Source organism: Ochotona curzoniae, unplaced genomic scaffold, assembly GCF_017591425.1.
Source record: "Ochotona curzoniae isolate NIBS_2020 unplaced genomic scaffold, NIBS_Ocur_1.0 contig_21, whole genome shotgun sequence".
NCBI classification, from domain to species: Eukaryota; Metazoa; Chordata; class Mammalia; order Lagomorpha; family Ochotonidae; genus Ochotona; species Ochotona curzoniae.
In genome coordinates, this window is record NW_024465322.1 from 4,623,652 (window position 1) to 4,643,164 (window position 19,513).

General features: G+C 42.1%; 1 protein-coding gene across 2 annotated transcripts in view; it reads left to right on the plus strand.

Annotated features, from left to right (window-relative positions):
• KMT2E (lysine methyltransferase 2E (inactive)) overlaps nt 1-19,513 on the plus strand; it is a 67,387-nt gene that overhangs the window by 41,801 nt on the left and 6,073 nt on the right. For both annotated transcript variants that reach the window (XM_040971239.1, XM_040971240.1), the window contains exons 7-19: nt 163-335; nt 865-903; nt 2,264-2,494; nt 2,600-2,730; nt 4,301-4,418; nt 5,815-5,924; nt 7,831-8,095; nt 8,891-8,989; nt 15,919-16,083; nt 16,341-16,646; nt 18,138-18,392; nt 18,544-18,688; nt 19,022-19,272. In XM_040971239.1, coding sequence (XP_040827173.1) covers nt 163-335; nt 865-903; nt 2,264-2,494; nt 2,600-2,730; nt 4,301-4,418; nt 5,815-5,924; nt 7,831-8,095; nt 8,891-8,989; nt 15,919-16,083; nt 16,341-16,646; nt 18,138-18,392; nt 18,544-18,688; nt 19,022-19,272 — 2,288 coding nt within the window. The remainder of the gene's footprint in view (nt 1-162; nt 336-864; nt 904-2,263; nt 2,495-2,599; nt 2,731-4,300; nt 4,419-5,814; nt 5,925-7,830; nt 8,096-8,890; nt 8,990-15,918; nt 16,084-16,340; nt 16,647-18,137; nt 18,393-18,543; nt 18,689-19,021; nt 19,273-19,513) is intronic.

Consider the following 19,513-nt stretch of genomic DNA (forward strand, 5'->3'; position numbering starts at 1 on the left):
TTGTGCATTCAGATGTATCTTAGAAAAAGTCAGGTGATGAAGAAGTAAAAGATGTGTTTATTCTTTGCAAAGATGGAAATAATACTTGGTTGTGTGGGGTGCTATTTTTTATTGTTTGGAATAGAAATATTGCACTTGTAACTTTTTGTTTTGCCTTTGCAGATGGTGATACCAGCGCTACTGAGAGTGGGGATGAGGTTCCCGTGGAGTTATACACCGCATTCCAGCATACTCCGACCTCAATCACTTTAACTGCTTCCAGAGTGTCCAAGGTGAATGAGAAAAGAAGGAAGAAAAGCGGGGAGAAAGAACAAAACATCTCAAAGTGTAAAAAAGTATGTTTTTACTGTTTTAGAAGTGGTTAAATGGCAGAGTCCAGAGGGGGCTAAGTTCTCCAGGACAGGCAGGAGACAGCAGTGGGAGGCCGCCAGCAGGGCTTTCTTGTAAAAAATTTACTTGAAAACGTTAATGTGTTTCAAAATTGTAGAGAATTGAGGCTTCTTATTTGTTGAATTTCTTATAATACATATGTATTTTCAATTAAATTTTATCTTACAAATCATCCCTAGGGTCTAATGGCAGCAAACTATTTTTATAAGCTATTATTCTTTAAATTTGCATATTTCTGTCTTAGCATATCATAACATATGCATATTTTCTACATAGTCTATGTTAAATTGCCAAATTCTAATAATATTTTCCTACCTGTAGCTTTTTAGGTTGTTGCCAGATTATTATTTTTTTTTTTTTTTGCATTTTGACATTTCAGTAAAAAACTGAAATGAATAAGGTGATTCTGAAGTGTTAGTTACATCTAATTTTCCCAGAGTCTCATGTTTACCCAGAATTTTATGTTTATTTTAGGCCTTTCGTGAAGGACCTAGGAAGTCATCAAGAGTTAAGGTAACTACACATTAAATGTGGTATTAATTATAAATATTGCTAATTATTTAGGAACTTACTATCTTTATGTTCTCTCCACTGTTTACAGTTTCATTGCTTTTTATCTTTTCCAGAAGTGGGACCTTAGAGAAATCTAAGTGTATTAATATATTACTTTTGTAATCCATTGACACTGGTAAAACACTCATCCAAAGGAAAGACATAGGAGAGAACTTCAGAAAGTTCATGGAAAAATAAAAATTAAAAGTTAACTTCTTTTGCTGAAAGGAATTTTGTCACCTATGATGTTGAGTTTTCAAAGGTTTATGAAAGAATATATAAAGCCCATGCATGTATTTCAGATATCTTGTACGCTACAATAAATTTATCTTCTCAGTTTCCCACAAATACTTTGAAGTACCATCCGGAAGCAGTTTTAATTTCCAGTAATTTAGATTTCATTTATGGATGTATTCCATATTCCCAATACTACTTTATGTTAGAAAATACACACACACACACACACACAGGTGTACAGTTCCTATGAATGCAGAAGCTCGTGTGAAGGACACATACTTGCTCTTTTGCATAATTGGGTTTTTTCAGCCTGCACTAGTGCCAACTATTGTGGCCACATGGGGAGTGAACTACTGGAAGATTTTTTTCTCTCTTTTCTATCCCTCTGTAACTGCCTTTTAAATAAGTAAAATATAAATGTTTACATAAATAAAAAGAATCTTTTTTATTTTTAAGATTTATTCATTTTTATTGGAAAGGTAGATATATAGAGAGGAGGAGAGACAGAGAGGAAGATCTTCCATCTGATGGTTCACTCCCCAAATGACCACAACAGCTGGAGCTGAGCCAATCCGAAGCCAGGAGCTCTTCCAGGTCTCCAACATGGGTACAGAGTCCCAAGGCTTTGGGCCATCCTGGACTGCTTTCCCAGGCCACAAGCAGGGAGCTGGATGGGAAGCAGGGCTGCTGGGATTAGAACCGGTGCCCATATGGGATCCCAGCGCATTCAAGGCGAGGACTTTAACCACTACATTATTGGGCCAGGCCCAATAAAAAGAACCTTTAAAAAAATAAGAAAATCACAGAAATTTCATTTGCCTTTTTTTTTTAACTGTTGCTTGACATTGATTCTTTGAGTATTTGCAAATATTTTATTGGTATCCTCTATATGGCTACAATAGTGACAATAAAACTTCAAATTGTGCTATTCTAACTTAATTTATCCTCTTTCAGTTTCTCAACTCACATTTGCCTGATACTTACGGAGTCAAATTGTCATTTTTGCTGGTTCCTTTTATATAGATTTGGGTGTGCGTGTATCCACATTAGATTGAGCTAGTCATGCTCTTTGCTGTGATTTCAGGGCTCTGCTCCAGAGACCGACCCTTCATCTGATGGTTCACATTTTGGCTGGGAAACAAAGATCAGAGCGTGGATGGATCGGTATGAAGAGGCCAGCAGTAACCAGTACAGTGAAGGTGTCCAGAGGGAGGCCCGGAGGCTGGCCCTGCGGCTGGGCAGTGGCAATGACAAAAAGGATAGGAATCCATCAGATCTGAATACTAACAATTTACTCTTTAAACCTCCTGTAGAGGTAAATAGATCCCTTGTCAAACTGTAAAAAAAACTTTTTTCAAATTTTTTCTTTGACTGGAAAGCAACCGGCTTTAATTAATCTCAACATTTATTCTAATTTTAGAGCCATATACAGAAGAATAAGAAAATTCTTAAGTGTGTAAAAGATTTGCCCCCTGATGCACTTATCATTGAATACAGAGGGAAGTTCATGCTGAGAGAACAGTTTGAAGCAAATGGATATTTCTTTAAAAGGTATATTCATTTCTTTTGCTGTGTTTATTTTCTGTAGTTGAGTACTGAATTTTTTCTACCTGGATACTGTGATTTTAACAGAGACCTTCCCAAAATGTATGGAAAGTGTCTTTTAAGAAAAAAATTATGCATGGGTTCACAGTTTTTTCTTTTGCACCAAAATGAGCTTTGCTGCTTATACTGTTTTTGTGTAAGCTTTTTGAAGTACCTTTGTATGCATTTTATTTTCTTACGTAGCATAATTGATAACCTTCAAACTGATGTAAAGCAAAAGAACGAAAGAGAAAGGTGTGCCCGGCAGTCTCTCCCATCGGATTTTGCCCAAACCCATCGATCTCACAGCTGGCCCAGCTGTAGTATCGATCGCATGGGTGTGCAGGGTGGCAGTCAAGCACTCGGATGACTTGAGGTTCTACCTTTTTCATCTAGGACCTGAGTTAATTAGAACAGAAGCCACGCAGACACAGCCCCTGCCTCGTTATTAGAGGCTCGACTTGGTCCTGTATTATTGCACTCGTTTCCCACCCCCACTTCGTTGGTCTGGGAATGATTTTGAAATCCATTTTCATGGTTTGCAGTTTTTGTGGAGATACTGACACAACCCTGATAGCCACTATCTCCCTATTTGTATATTTCTATCTGAAGGGACCCGTCTGTATGCCTAGCATGGATCTTAGAATTAGTGAAAATATTTCTTGTGTAACTTGGGTCTATACTTAAGATATGGAAGATTTTTAAGAATTTTTTTTTAAGCTTGATTACTTTGAAGGTCAGATTTACACAGAGAGGGAGAGACAGAAAAAGAGAAGAGAGATCTTCCATCTGCTGGTTTGTCCCCTAGATGGCTGTAACAGCCAGTGCTGGGCAAGCTGAAGCCAAGATACAGAGCTTCTTCCAGGTCTCCCAAGTGGTGGTAGAGGCTCAAGTACCAGGGCCATCTTCTGTTGCTTTTTCCAGACCATTAGCAAGGAGTTGGATTGAAGTGGAGCAGCCAGGACTCAAATCGGCGCCCATATCGGATGCTGGCACCACAGGCGGCAGCTTTACCAGCTACACCACAACGCCTGCCTCAAGAATCCTTTCTTATTATGTAGCAAATTTGATCTTAACCCGTTAAGTCCTAAGTTTTTAATTCTGAGAGTATTTCAACAACATATTTTTGTTAAAGTTACTGTAAGTGGTATCTTTACTGCTCACATTAAATTTTCATGGGGACATAATGGGGTAAGCGTGGGGGACACGTCACTTTTCAATGTCCAGAGTGTGGACTTCAGAGGCACCTAAGTGTGCCTGCTCTGTGGAGGCAGTACTCACTGGCCTTCATGTCATTTTACATTTGAATTTCTACTTCTGTTAACTGTCTTTGACTTGGATAATATTAGAGGAACAGATCATTTTTAGTATAAAATCAGTCTTAAGAGTGAATTCTGGAGTAAAACTGTTTGTATTCAAATCTTAGTTTGACTACTTCAAAGTTTCTTAAAGTTCTGTTTTTAAATTGTTTCTAAAAAATAACAAATTATATACTATTATAGTTGTTAATGGCTTTTACTTTTTTGTTTGTTTGTAGACCATACCCTTTTGTTTTATTCTACTCTAAATTTCATGGGCTAGAAATGTGCGTTGATGCGAGAACTTTCGGGAATGAGGCTCGGTTCATCAGACGTTCTTGCACGCCCAATGCAGAGGTAAGCTCATCACAGAGTGTGCTGGGAATGCATTCAGTGCAAGACTCTTAATAGCTTGAAATGCTTATAAACTGTAGATGCATTTTGTGCTACCCTGCCGCTTTCTATTAAAACATTGCAGAAACTGTGCCGTTGCTTTCAAGAGGAAATCTAGGCTGACTTTGTTTATTGTAGAGTCAAATATGTGCTGTGATTGGACCAAGTCAAGATGACAAGGCTAAAGTGGATTTTTTTTTAAACATTGATTTGCTTGAAAGGTAGAGATTCTTCTTCTGCCAATTCTCTGCCCAAATGGCCACAACTGCTGAAGCTGGGCTGGTCCAAAGCCAGGAGCCAGGAGCTCCTTCTGGGTCTCCCATGTGGGTACAGGGGCACAAACACTTGGGCCATTCTCTGCTGCTTCCCTAGGTACACTAGCAGGGAGCTGGATCTAACAGAGCAACCGGGACTTGAACCAGTGCCCGTATGGATTCTGGCACTTCCGGGGGCAGCTTTACTCACTAAGTCGCAGTGCCAGACCCTAAAGTAGATTTTATATGTGCTACTATAAAGTTCATAAAATTACATTTTAGTTGCTTATAAAGTAATGTTGGTTTTGTTTTCTGCATCCCAAAACAAACAAACATGTTTTAAAATGTTTATTTATTGGATGGAAAGGACAAAATTACAGAGAGGGAGGAAGAGAGAGATCTTTCATCCACTGGCTCACTCCCAAATGGCCACGACCAGTAGGGCTCGTCCACGCTGAAGCCAGAAAGCTGGATGTCCATCCGTGGGTTATCTTCAGCTGCGTTCCGAGGTGCATTAGCAGGCAGCTGAGTCAGAAACGAAGCTGGCAAGATCGAGAGCTGTGCTCCTACAGGGTGCTGCTACCAGAGGCAGCAGCTCCCCTGGCTGGGCCAGGGAAGACTTTATGTCGTTGGACCTAACACTGTAGCTGTTTGAACAGTATGTAGTAGATCATGCGTTCTTGACCTAGTAGGTTTGTGATATTACCTGTCCTTCAGTGCCATCTTGTGATACTGAGGACTAAAGGCGTATAAGGTATCCCAGGTACAGCATTAGCTATGCCATGATGGCATGTCACCACAGCTCCAATGCCATCAAATGCAAGAGATGCACAAATACACATCTTAGATGGTAAAATACTTTTTTGGGGGTATGGGACAACAGGGGATGCCATATGGTGGGCTATAGAGATGGGATTGGCAGCAGGCACCACCATACATTTGAAAAACTTCCTGCTTAATAACCACTGATATATGGTTAAAAGTATTATAACTAGTGGCATTTTCCAAGTTGTGTTTTTTAAATACTTCAAGTACTTTTCAAAATGAATAAGATGCTTCTAAAGATAGAATAATTTCATATTTCTATAAATGATTTTAACTAACAGGTGAGGCATGAAATTGAAGATGGAACCATACATCTTTACATTTATTCTATACAAAATATTCCAAAGGGAACTGAAATTACTATTGCCTTTGATTTTGACTATGGGAACTGGTAAGTTCAAGTCTATAAATGTATCATCTGTAATTAAGATATTGTTACTTCTGTAGCTTTTATTTCATATTATAAAATAGTTAAAATACAGAAATCATTTTTTGTATCAACTTCCATTATATCATTGTTGCCTAATTAATTCTTTTCTAACTTTTCTCCAAGTACTATTGCAATGTAAATATTTAACAATTAGTAATTCTAATTCAGACAACACTGATCTTTTTTGAGAGTTTTTATCTTGTATTTTAGGGGATATAATTTAGTCATACAACATATTTGGTCAATCAATAGGAATAATTTATTTTTAACTCTCAAAAGAAACCAATGCCAAATATTTTTTTTTGCAATGTAAATTCAAACGGTTTGCTGCATATACTTCAAAGATACTCAAAACTTTTGTTCTGAAACAACAGGAAAGAAAATATTAATTCTGAAAATAGAAACATACCTAAGTTTTTCAAAAATTTAAAATAGGGCTAGGCATTATGGTGTAGCAGGTTAGGCTGCTGTTTGGGTTGTAAGCATTCCATGAGCCCAGCTTCCTGCTGATGCCACCCGGGAGGCGGCAAATTACGGGCAGGTATTGTAAGTCACCCTGCTACCCACAATGTAGCTTGTGGCCTTGGCTTTGACCTAACCATGTCCTAGCTGTGCCAGGCATTCATGCGGTGAATCAGTGGAGGGAATCGCCCTATCACTCTGCCTTTTAAGAAAATGAAAATACATGGGTTTTTTTTTATGGCTTTTTAAACCATCTGCTTTAAATTCTAGTGTAGTCACTTACTAGCTATGCCATCTCGGACAGAGTTCTTCAGCTCTTTGTACCTCATTTGCTCAAATATACCATAGGAATAATAATACTCGTTTAACAGGAATGCTTCAAAGGGTCATTGAGTTAACGTATAAAGTGCTTAAAACTACTTCTGGGACTAAGCATTTAGAAGTTAGATGCTGCATCTGATACCGTCCTGCTCTGGATTTTGAGTTCTGCCGATTACACTGTGGGAGCAGCAGGTTTTGGCCCAAGTACAGGGCTTACTCCATCACCTTGGGGACCCACACTGAGTCCCTGGGTCCTAACATGGGCTAGCTAGCTGAGAGACCTACACTGAGTCCCTGGCTCCTTGCTTGGATAACTCTATTGGGAGATCCAGACTGCCTTCCCAGCTTGTTGCCTGGCCCGGCCCAGCCCTGCTCGTAGGGAATTTGGGGACTGCACCTATGGCTGGAAGTTTGTCTCTCCTTTCTCTGCCTTGTGGGAAAACAAAACTGTTCATAGCACAAGCTACAGGCGCTCTTTGCAGTTCTGTCATTCTAAATTCAAAGAAAACACCTAGAATTACATAGACCAGCACTGTAGCCCCATCACTTATGTTAACTGTGTGACCTTGGTCAGAATACTGACCTGCAGTAAGCTTTGAATTCATCTGTAAAATAGGAGAATTATCATTACTGTGAAAATGAGAAACAGTGCACTGTTTTTCAAGGTTCCATCTGAAAAGGAAACAAACTTTTTCAAGGTAGCTGTGTAAGAAAACTGGACATTGAAATCCCTCCTTAAAGTAGAAGACAAATTAAGTTTATGTCTGGTGTTTACTAGACATTCTCCTTTTATTGGACTTTTGGACAGCAGTTTATCCACCATTATGGGGTCAATGCAGTAATTCTAGTTTTGACCATCATAGTGTTTTTTGTAAGTTAAATAATGTGTCAGTTTTTTTTCTGTAACATATTAATATTTACCTTAAGGCCAGATCTGTGGTCAGAAATCATATTGTTTTATTGTTTGCTAGTAAACAAATATAAGGATTGCTTATAATTTTGCTTTGTTACATCTTAAAATAGATTAGAAATTCTCCAGTTCTGATATTTATGTAAATAAATATTTAACTGCTTATTGTTCCAGTAAGTACAAGGTGGACTGTGCATGCCTCAAAGAGAATCCAGACTGCCCTGTTCTAAAACGTAGCTCTGAGTCCACGGAAAACATCAGTAGCGGTTATGAGACCAGGAGGAAAAAAGGAAGAAAAGACAAAGAAGTTTCCAAAGAAAAGGACACACAAAATCAGAGTATTACTTTGGATTGCGAAGGAACAACCAACAAAATCAAGAGCCCAGAAAGCAAGCAGAGAAAGCTTTCTCCATTGAGACTGTCCGTGTCGAATAATCAGGTACTCCGCTAGTGTTGGTGCGTCACAAGATAGAATTAGCAAAGGAAAACAACACTACGTACTTGAAAGTTTGCTGATTTTTAAGTGCATTCTGTTTGTTCAATGCAGTACTTACAGGCGTAAAATACATTATGCTTATTTATACAATATTCATTAAATTAGGGAAAAGCCAGTGTTATCTCAGAATTGAAATATTTACAGAATTAAACGTGAGATTTTCCTAAAAGTGCATATGTTCAGAAAAATCTTGCAGGGGACACTTTCCTTATAAAGTCCTACCATAAAGTCTTCTGCTCTTGAGTATCTGAAGCAAAGTAACATATCCTCTAAAGGAGTTGTAATCAACAGAGGTAAGAGTGCTAAAGTCGCTAGCGTCACGGTGCTGGTGGTGAACTTGGACCTATACTTTGGTCCTGGAAGAACTGGACAGCACCATTAAAACTGGAAAAATTAAACTTTTGCTCACTTCCATGGCCCTAACTAAATTTTAGGAAGCATTTCCCTTAAGTTCTAAATTGGATGTATTAATTAAGCACTTTGTACTTGCAGGGTTTGTGAAATAACATGTATATTTTGGGGGAAGAATATAAACGTAAGGCCACACTATCATATTTAGCCTTGATATGCTTTTTACCCATTAGAATTTTATTGGCTAGAGTTAAAAAAATAATTTGGTGCAGTTTTGGAAAAAGATTTTTGATTTAGAAAACCGGTTTTGATTGGGTTTGTAATTTTAAATATTGACTTACTTGCTAGATACATAGTTGCTACAAAGAAGTCATTTCTGCCTTTCAGGAACCAGATTTTATTGATGACATAGAAGAAAAAACTCCTATTAGCAATGAAGTAGAAATGGAATCGGAGGAACAGATTGCGGAAAGGAAAAGGAAGATGGTAAGTAGGGAAGGCAGCAGCTGCTTCCCACCGTCACGGGGCCTGGGGCTGGACTGCGGCCTCCACACTGCTCTGTAGCCTGGGCCGAGTCGGGGCCACGCGTGCTGCTGGGCACCGGTGCTGGCGTGATCATGAGCATTTCAATAAATTCCACCAGTTCTGTGTTTTTACTGGGTTTTCATCAGCTATTTGGGATTGCAAAACATTCTAGCAATATTTTAACAATTTTGAAGCTACCAGTACTGTTCCGAATGTCTCAGGACACAAGTAGAATGTTAGACCTTAGAACAGCCCACAGAATGACTCCCCCAGGAACACCGCGCCACTCTGCTGTCACCCCCAGACCCCTCGGGGCGGCCGTGGTGGTGGGCTTGCGCGACATTCAGCTCAGGTTTCCTTGAACTGAATGTATATATTCCTTTCACCTTTTATATCCACTGTTTCATCAGTATGAAAACTAGCAAAGATACTTTCTCACAAACTGGTGGTAGTTGGCATTAAAGATAATGCAAGTAATACAACTAATACAATAACAGAGTACTTTCAGTGCCCTACAACTGGAAATTGAGTTATTCAGCTGTTGTATTCCTAGGCTTTCTCTGTTCTTTTTAGCAGATATGCTCCCTTGTTTACTGTTGAAGGGGTTTTCATGCTGCATTCTGAGGAACTCCCTGTCACATGTGTAGGGTGAGGGCTTTGTGCAGTCATCATAGATTAGTGGGGGTCTCTTCATCAGCTTGACATTCTCCCAGTGTTCAAAATTACGAAAGAAGGACCAAACTGTTTCATAGTCTTAAGCCTGGAAACGACTCTTTTTGGAAGCACAATAGTAACAGAGACAAGAAAAATAAATATAGGGGGAAATATAGGAGGAAGCTGATGATTCAAAGACTCCATCTTATCTGTATTGCCTGTGCCTCCCGAATTCCGTACAGATCCTTTTTGACTATTCATTTCAGCACTATCTGTTCCATAACTGCCAGAATATGTATCTGCAGATGGAGAATTCTGTATAAATCCTGCAAGAACGTAGAAGGGACCCATTTACAGAACTGGTGTTGGGGGCATTTATCTAGAAAACTAATTTCTTGTACAGTTAGCTTTAGACGCTGCATAGCAGTCACTTGAAAAAGTACATAACATTTTAAAAACCACTGATCAGACAATAATTTTATGCAGACTGCATTCTGCATAAAGTTTACAACTATGGGGCTACTTTGAAAGTATCTATCCTTAATTCTGAGAAAGAACTTAGAAAAATTTTCAAATCTCAGAGGAAACAATGTCTTTACTGCTGAAGTGTGCATGTGCGTACATAAGGGGCTTCAGCCAAGTTCCTATGAACTGTTTGCAGCCCCTTCTTAAATCATAAGTATTTATGCCCATCATTAATATATATGCCTACTGGAATACATCTTGCTTCTGATTATTTTATCAATATAGAGTAATAGGTTTTATACCTATTTTAGTGTAATCACTAATATCTGCCTGCAAGGAAGCTATGCAGCTGGGTGTTTTTCAAGCAAATAAAATGTGGAGAAGCTGGAAAGGGTAAATGCCTATTACTTGGTACTTTGAAAGGATATGAAATAAAAAGTTAAACAATCTCTGCTCGACTTCCTTGATCCATCTCTCTCCAAGTCACTGCAACTGTATTTTCAATTGGTATATTTGCTTTTAGTGAATTATAAATTTTTGGATGTGGACAAATGGTATACAGAAGCAGACATCCCAGGAATGCTAAGCAATTATTGTGTTTTTTTCTTCCTTCAAAGGAATGGAATTTGTTTTTTCTTTTTTTTAAGATTTAAACATAAATCAGCCTTTATTTCTATAATCTGTCATTTATATTAGATTCATTTAAGGATGAACACCAAAAACAGGTAAAATTAGATAAAAGGGGGACGGTAATCACGTTATCCAAGTGATTCCAATTTTGTCCTTTGATAAGACATCCTTATAAAACCACTAAGTTTAATAACAGATGCTGAACACTTCGTGTATTTAAGTAGACTGTGTTAAGAGGATTCAGGAATGTCTCCCTCACCTGCCAGTAAGTTCCGTGTGATGTGCAGCTTAGGCTGCTGTCGCCTAACAGGTTCACACACCTTCCGATGGAGCGTCTTGTGGAACTGGCAAACGTTGCCCCAGGGGATTTCTGTTGCCTTTGTTCTTTTTGATGAGAATGAAAGATAAAACAATGTCTCTGCCTTTGGGATATTTACAAAAATAATTACAACTCGTCAAAAATTGATATATATACAAATACTATAGGTAATTGGATAGCTGCAGGAGGCAATCAAAGACCATCCTAAGAACTCTTGTGGCTAATTTATATGGAATTAAATTATTTTTCTAAGGGAAGTAGCCTGCGGAGTCCTAACTGTGGTAAGTTCTATTTGGCTGGGATTCTAGGCGCTTTCCTGGGAAAAGGCTCGGCTATAGGGAGGGTTGGTATATATCAAAATATTCAGCAAGGAAGATTTCATTAAATGAAACCAAGAACTATTATGAGTAGGGTGGAAAGGTTTTGCTTTCCTAGTTCGTCCGTGACACACCGGTCCTACTGTGGCCTTTTAGGCGTGTCCTTTGCTAACATGTTTCTCCATATTGTATTTTTCCTTAAGACGTATTTACCTGCTTACAAAAGTGAGAGCTAAGATCTATGAGACTGCGTAGATACTGCATATCTGGGAAGAAAATATTCTTTAGCAAGAGACTGGCAATCAGCTGAAACTGGCTGGGAGGGATCTTGTGATTGCCAGATCAGGCCGTGGCCCTTGGACTGTGCGCTCACCCGTCCAACCAGGGCACTCCCTGGGACGTGCCTGCTGCGGTTCTCGGTTGGCTATTGGGAAGCATGCCTTCACCCTAACCAGTGTTCATTTCAGCCTACCTGTACCTTGAAAGGGGGTCATTTTAAACACAGCCAGCTTGTTGGAGATCGAAGTAAAGGTCCTCGCTTCTCTCCCTCCTTTACAAGATGTATTTTCTTCTGAATACATCTCCAGAACACCTGCTTAGCACACTTCTGGTCGTGTCTGGTGATTCGTGATCCTGCTGCATTGAGGCTGCCTTAAGTGCAGTCCCTGGAAGGTAGTTTAAACTTGTTTTGAGAAATGATGGAAGTGTACGAACAGACACTAAGATGGTGGCTGTGCAGCTGCTACGGGGGCAATGCCTGCTTTTACAGACGCTGCTGCAGTGAGAGCTAACTCAGTGCTCATGGCAGCCCCTGGAGAAGCCCACGCATGTGACTGCACCAAGCGTTAGCCCCAAGGCCTTCATGGGATGCACAGCGTTCCCCAGTATGTCAGTCTTATTCCACCTCAAAAAGTATCCCAGAGTAATCCGATAGTCAGTGAAAGAGTTCAGGGAGCCTTACACTGTATCCCCAGCATTGGAGATCCTAAGAAAGTCCATACTTACTGAACTTGTACAGCCCGGCTGCCTCTTCTGTGGAGGGCATGGAGGAGGTGGGTTGGTGGTACTGACATGCCAGCTTTTCACTCACTGAAACACCCAAAATGCTAATAACTTTGTAAATAACACCAAATAATAACATCGAAGTGCTACCAACTTTAAGACCCTGTTTTCTGTCCCAGCGATCAGAGGGTTCTACTTCTACAGCTGAGTTTCGGATGACATCGTGGTACTGAGTAGGAAGTGGGGATCCAATTATTTTTATAGGTTGTATTTTATAGGTTATATCTGAGGTTAAGCTGTAGCTGTCATAAAAAAATCCTTGGTTAAAGACTTAACATGGGTCCAAAAACTTGCCATAATGTATTGATAATTCTTGTTAAATGCCTCAGTGCTTGCTGCATGCAAAGAAGCAACAAAGGTACTTGTGAATAAATAAGGGGTCAGGGACCATTGTCAAGGCGCTTCCAGTGGAGTGGGGTGCAGGCAATGACGGACATCAGAACAGACAAGAGCTGAGGTTCAACTGCACCATGCGACAAACAGGTGACCTGAGCCGTGCTTTACACTCCTCACCTCTAACGAGGTTTCTGAGTGAAGAATTTTTTATAGTTTCTCAAACATAGGATAGATTTGCATGTGGGCTCTAACTTTAAAGACGTGTGTGTGTGTTTTCTCTCAAATCTTATTCAGAAAAGCTGTTTCCTGGGGTGTGTACTGTGGCACAGTGGGTGCCTGGGGTCCAACGCTATCTTCACTTTCATCCAGCTCCCTGCTCCGGAGCCTGGCAGCAGCAGATGCTGGCTCAAGTGCTTGAGTCCCTGCCATGTGAACGAAGTACCCAGCTGGAGTTTCTGCCTCCCGGCTTTTGGCGTCAGTCCCAGCTTTTGTGGGCATTTAGGGAGTGAACCAGCAGATTAAAGTGCTATTTCTCTGCCTTTGCAGTAAATAAAAATGAACTTTTGTTTTTTAAGAAAAGATTTATTTTTGCTTGAGTGGCAGAGTTAGAGAACGAGACAAAGAGGCATTCTATCCACTGGTTCACTCTGCAAATGGCTGCAATAGCTGGAGCTGATCTGAAGCCAGGAGCCAGGAGCTCCTTCAGGTCTCCCACACAGGTACAGGGTCCCAAGGCTTTGGGCCATCCTCTACTGCTTTCTCAGGCCATAAACAGGGAGCTGGATCAGAGTGGACCAGACAGGACACAAACCAGAGCCCACGTGGAATGCCTGTGCCACAGGCGGAAATCACCATGCCAGGCCCTTTTTGTAAGGTATTAAAAGCCACTTCCACTCAGTAATAATGTGGAATAGAAGCAGGAGTCCTTAGATGCCTATTTTTTCCTTAATTTTTACAGCCTACTACTAGAAATGTACAGCTACCAAAGAACTCAGATTCACAGGCTAATCTTTATTATTTAAAATGACCAGATACATTTTAACAGAGATGAATTCCATTTTCTAGGTACTTTCTAGGCATTATCGTAGCATTTGCTTATTGCTGTGTGACACTTACACTGTGACTACAGGCTTCCCCAATCTGTTGCAGAGGAAATCGCTAACTATAGTCTTTTTCAACTGTTAAAGATATATAATTTTAAGCTAAATTTTGCTCAGTGTGTTTATGCGTTGAAGTACATGGATTCAAAATTGTGAAACATTTCTGAAGGGTTAGGGATATTAAGCAAGCTTTTTCTTCTGCTTACAGAAGTTAACAGTATTTACAGTTTTGAAACCATAAGCTAAAATTTGTAAAAAAAAAATGTTACAGAGAAAGAAATCTGGGAACTCGCATTCCTTAGCACCCACCCTCTAGCATTAAGTATTGCTAGAGGTAACCCAGCATACAGCTAGCTCCACATTGGGGTTCATTATTAGTCTAACTTAGTGTTTTCACACTCTGGAAAGATGGAAAGAATTATGACCTGGAATTAATTGCAAAATGCACAGGTCATAGTAACAGCCTTATGCGGTGAGTTCAGTAGTGTACAAGTGTGTTAATTGGTAACTAAAGGCCAGATGGCCCAAGCAGAAGCTGGGTCGCTGGTGGCTGCAAGCAGCCCTGTCACCTGAGCCAGCAGGAAGCCAGGCCTCTGCGGGGACACCTGGGGTGAGGTTGGGTCCTTACATGACAGTTGTGCTTCTGACCGTGATTCTCTAAACCAGAGGCATGTCAGACTGTCAAAGATGAATTTAGGTCAGAAAAACCACCTTTATCTCAGAAAAGTCAAGATAATCGTAAAAAAGGAAACCGTATATATTGCCTCCCTTGGGGGCCTTTTTCTTTTACACATAAAATACCTCCTGCAAAAAAAAAAAAAAACTTGTTTTGAAACTGTCACAAATCTGATGAACAAAGAATGCATTTTTAATAGGATTCTATATGGCCAAAAGAAAACTGGTCATTTACAAGATGAGAGATAGGAAACTAAGGAATCCAACTCTGAAGTTGTAGTTCCAGGGGACAAGGAAAACCCCCTGCCTGTCCCATTTGGTGTCTTACTCGCATCCTGCACTAGGCCAGCCAAGGTGCAGAGAGGAAGCCGCGAACAAGTCGCCTTACCTCCTTGGGCCCGGGTCCTTGTCTGGAGAACACATTTCGTGAGCGTCTCCTTTGCAACACTGCAAACTGCGACAACAAGTTAGAAACAGCAGTATTTTAGAAGTTTTCACATCCTACTTTCTTCCCCAGTGTGAAAGAAAAGGGCAGAAACGAACAAGCCAGCCAGCCAAGGGGATAGTCTGCAGGCGGGATGTCTTGCTTCTCCAATATCTGACAATAACTGGAACTAAAGCTCTAGTGTTCGGCAGTGGGGCCTTGAGATTCTGGGTTTTTTTTTTTTTTTTTTATCCCTACCTCTGCGACAACAGAGGAGAGGCAAAGGGATGCCTGGCCTTTGCACACAGAAAGCAGACACCTGCCGTGTGTGCTTCCTAATTCCGGTGCAAGCACTGCCAGGTCAAGGCTCTGGGTCGTGAGTTGCCCAGCCAAAGCTCACCCACACTCTGAACGCCTGCGCGCCCCCCCCCCCCGTCTGTCGGTGTGAGACACAGAGGTGCAGCAATACTGCGTAAGAACTGAAGCAGAAATTACAAATGACAGTTTGAAAACCTCAGCATCACAGAAGCAAGAATCCTGACTCGAGTCCAAGGCTGCAGCCCACAACCAAACACCAGAACTATCCTGTCTGCTTAGGTGTACATGCAGCTTAGCTGAAACACTACGGGTTTTTTTAAAGGCTGGTTTCTCTGTTTAAAAAAAATGTTTTCTGTTTGGAAAAGTCAAGGCGGTCTGATTGACCGTGAGAATGTATTAGTAATAACAGGGATGGCTAGTGGGAGCTTAGCATCCTGAGATCCCGAGTGAACATCAAGATGGTCCTTCCTTCCATGTTTACTAATAGTGGAAATCTCTGGTCCAATGTATCCTACAAACCATGGAAATCTGCCACGCACATTGGACTGCTCAATTTTACCTCAAAGCAATGATGTTGTTGAATTTTGCAGACCAGAGAAGAAAGAAAGATGGAAGCAATTTTGCAAGCGTTTGCCAGACTTGAAAAGAGAGAGAAAAGGAGAGAGCAAGCTTTGGAAAGGATCAGCACGGCCAAAACAGAGGTGAAAGCCGAATGTAAGGAGACGCACGTCGTCAGCGATGCCGAAGCTACTCAGGTACCGCACTGCTCAGCTCGAGCCTTTCCACAGCTCGACAGTAGGCTTTTAACAGAAGTTTTCAGATTTCATAGACAGTTAGATGACATGCAAGACTGTACTTCAAGGAAAAATTTTCACTGGATCAGTTTGTAACAGATTTCCTAAAAAAGTTACACTATTACCCTCTGAAATGGAAAATTACTACTATAAACAGCTTCCATAAACATATCCATGCAGTGGTATCAAAAGTTCTTTTCTGTTGTATTTTAAATCAGGAACAAGCAAAGGAGGAAACTACGAACAAGCCAACCCCTGCGAAAGTGAATAGAACTAAGCAGAGAAAAAGCTTTTCGCGGAGCCGGACGCACATCGGACAGCAGCGTCGCAGGCACAGGACGGTGAGCATGTGCTCCGACCTGCAGCCGTCCTCTCCGGACATAGAGGTCGCTTCCCAGCCCAACGACGTGGACAGCACCGTGCTCGCAGAACCCGACACCGAAACTGCGCTGGCAGAGATCATCGCTGAGGCCGAAGTCCCTGCACTTACTAAATGTCCCACTAAGTACCCCAAGACAAAGAAGGTAATGCATAATGCAGCCACTTTCCGACACGGTTATCACTGCATCTCACGAGCAACAGAGTAAGATGCCTACATCTCATACCTGCAGATTTTAAGATTTATGTTGTTTGGAAAGTTAGATGTACAGAGAGGAAGATCTTACGCCTGCTCACTCACTCCCCAGGTGGCCACAACGGCTGGAGCCGAGTTGAAGCCAGGAGCCCAGAGCTTCCTCCGGCTCTCCCACGTGGGTGCAGGGTCCCAGGCTCTGGGCTGTTCTCGACTGCTTTGCCAGGCCACAAGCAGGGAGCTGGATGGGAAGTGGGGCAGCCAGGAGAGAAACTGGCACCCATATGAGATCCTGGTGTCTGCAGCCAATTACTCACTCCGCTATTGTTTTATACAACATAATATTTGATTTAGTAGTACATTATTATTTAGCATGTCCCTGAAAGGCCTCATTACATTTAATAATACAACATCCGGGCTCGACATGATGGCTCAGTGGCCAAAATCCTCAACTTGCACGCACCAGGGTCTCATGTGGGCAACAATTAATGTCCCAGCTGCTATACTTGACACACTCTCTGCTTGTGGACGGGGAGGCAGTAGAGGACGACGCAGACCCTTGGGACCCTGCACCCGGTGGGAGGCCTAGAAGCAGCTCCTGGCTCCTGGCTCCTAGTGACAGCAGCTACGGCCCTTGTGGCCACCCAGGGACTGAGCCAGTGGGTGGAAGATCTATCTCCATCTCCATGTAAAGCTGCCTCTGCAGTAAACCCACTTATACTGCCCCAGATCCTACAGGATTTATGTAGGGACCTTTAATCCTCACCACACTGCTTGCTGGTCCTGTCACACGCACACGCCGGGATGGAGCAAAGTTACCCGACCTTGCTGCTAGGCACAGGGCAAGTGTCCACCTTTCCCGCACACCCCGAGTCATTGTTTTATCTTACAACAGTCGTTGTAAACATACAGAGCAGTCCTAAAAGGTGTACTGTGCATCCTGTCTAGATTAACAGTAAACAGGATGAGCTTATGCTTCTGTATGCACATAAACGCCTGAGTGCATAAGGGCAAACGGGAACTCTGACACTCACAGTGCATCTGACGGCCAGTGCCGGCAGCTTCAGGGGCGCACACCCGTCCTGCCTCACGTGCAGGAGGCCAAGGTGGGCAACAAGGACAGAAGAGAAAGGGCTGCGGAAAGTCACATCTTGCCAACAAAACTCAACACTGCACGCCTCTTAGAGAGGCGGCAACAAAGGCGGTGTCTGCTGTACTGCGTTCTATTAGAGTGTATTATATTAAAAAACAACACTTATAAAACTGCTTTACCCACATAAAATAGGTGGGAGGTCTGAGTAGCAATAGACAACCATGGAGATCCATTTTTAGGCCTTATATTTGGAATGATCTAAATTACCCAGTTTAGCACCTTAGGCAAAACGAGAGTGTCCTGTGGGAGAATTTGTGTAATTACATAATGAACCACATTTCTTTTCCCCAGCACTTGGTGAGTGAGTGGTTAAGTGAGAAGAATGAGAAGACAGGAAAGCCTTCAGAGAGCCTTTCCGAAAGGCCTCTCCGCATCACTACAGACCCCGAGGTGTTGGCCACACAGCTCAACTCGCTGCCAGGCCTCACGTGCGGCCCCCACGTGTACTCCACTCCCAAGCACTACATCCGGTTTACGTCGCCTTTTCTCTCCGAAAAGAGGAGGAGAAGGGAAGCCCCGGAGAACATCTCTGGCTCATGCAAGAAGGTAAACTTTTTCTTTGGAACTAAAAATGGAGGAGCAAAATGCCACTCTCTCCCTCCGCCCTTGGTAGTAAAATGCTTCTGGAATGGACTGCACTGGGAGGCTCTGCCAAGCTGCACACTCATCCCTTTTCACTTACTGCTGTTTCCGTTAGCGATGGCTGCGGCAGGCGCTGGAGGAGGAAACTTCAGCCATTTTACACAGACTGACTTCACCCTGTCAGGAACGATCGAGAAGTCCTACAATCAATGGTGAAAACAGAAGCCCACTGCTGTTAAACGACAGCTGTTCCCTTCCAGGTAGGACGGTGTCAGTGGGAGGGATGCAAGAGCATGTGGGAGGGAACTGCACAAAATGCAAGAAAAACTATTTCAAGGTTCAGGAGGTTCAAGGTTCGTTGGCTTCAGTACCTTGCAAGACCTCTCCGGGCGCCTCCAGCCGGGCCTGTAAACCCGCACACGAGACTCCTTGGCCAATACTGAAATGAACGAATTTAGCAGTGACGGGGGAAGATTAATTCATGTTAATACCATTTCTTAAAACTGTCTACTTTTAGTTTTGGGTAGAGGTTATTATGTTAGGTAATAGCAAATGCCAACAGTATTTCTTACACGTTATCACGTCACCAACAGATCTAACTACACCACTGAAAAAGCGAAGACTCTATCAGCTGCTGGACTCAGTCTACTCAGAGACCTCCACGCCGACTCCGTCACCGTACGCCACGCCCACGCACACAGACGTCACTCCCACGGACCCGTCGTTTGCCACCCCGCCACGGATGAAGTCAGACGATGAGGCGTGTCGGAATGGTTACAGACCCATCTACTCCCCGGTGACCCCCGTGACTCCGGGCACACCTGGGCACACCATGCACTTTGAGGTGAGAGGTGAAACAAGGAGCCTTTCGGTCCCTGGAGGTGTGGTTTCTTTAGGAGGTGTATTTAACAGCTGGGATTCTGAGACACTACAAGGGAAAAGGCGTTAATAGAAACTAACATTTTTACAAAAGGAGCATAAGTTTGCAATGCAGTGCGCATTGCTGACTTCAAGGGAAATGAAAGTAGGAAAGAAACTCTAAAACCTAACTGTAGCAGCTTCTCATTTTAACTTTTCGTTTCGAT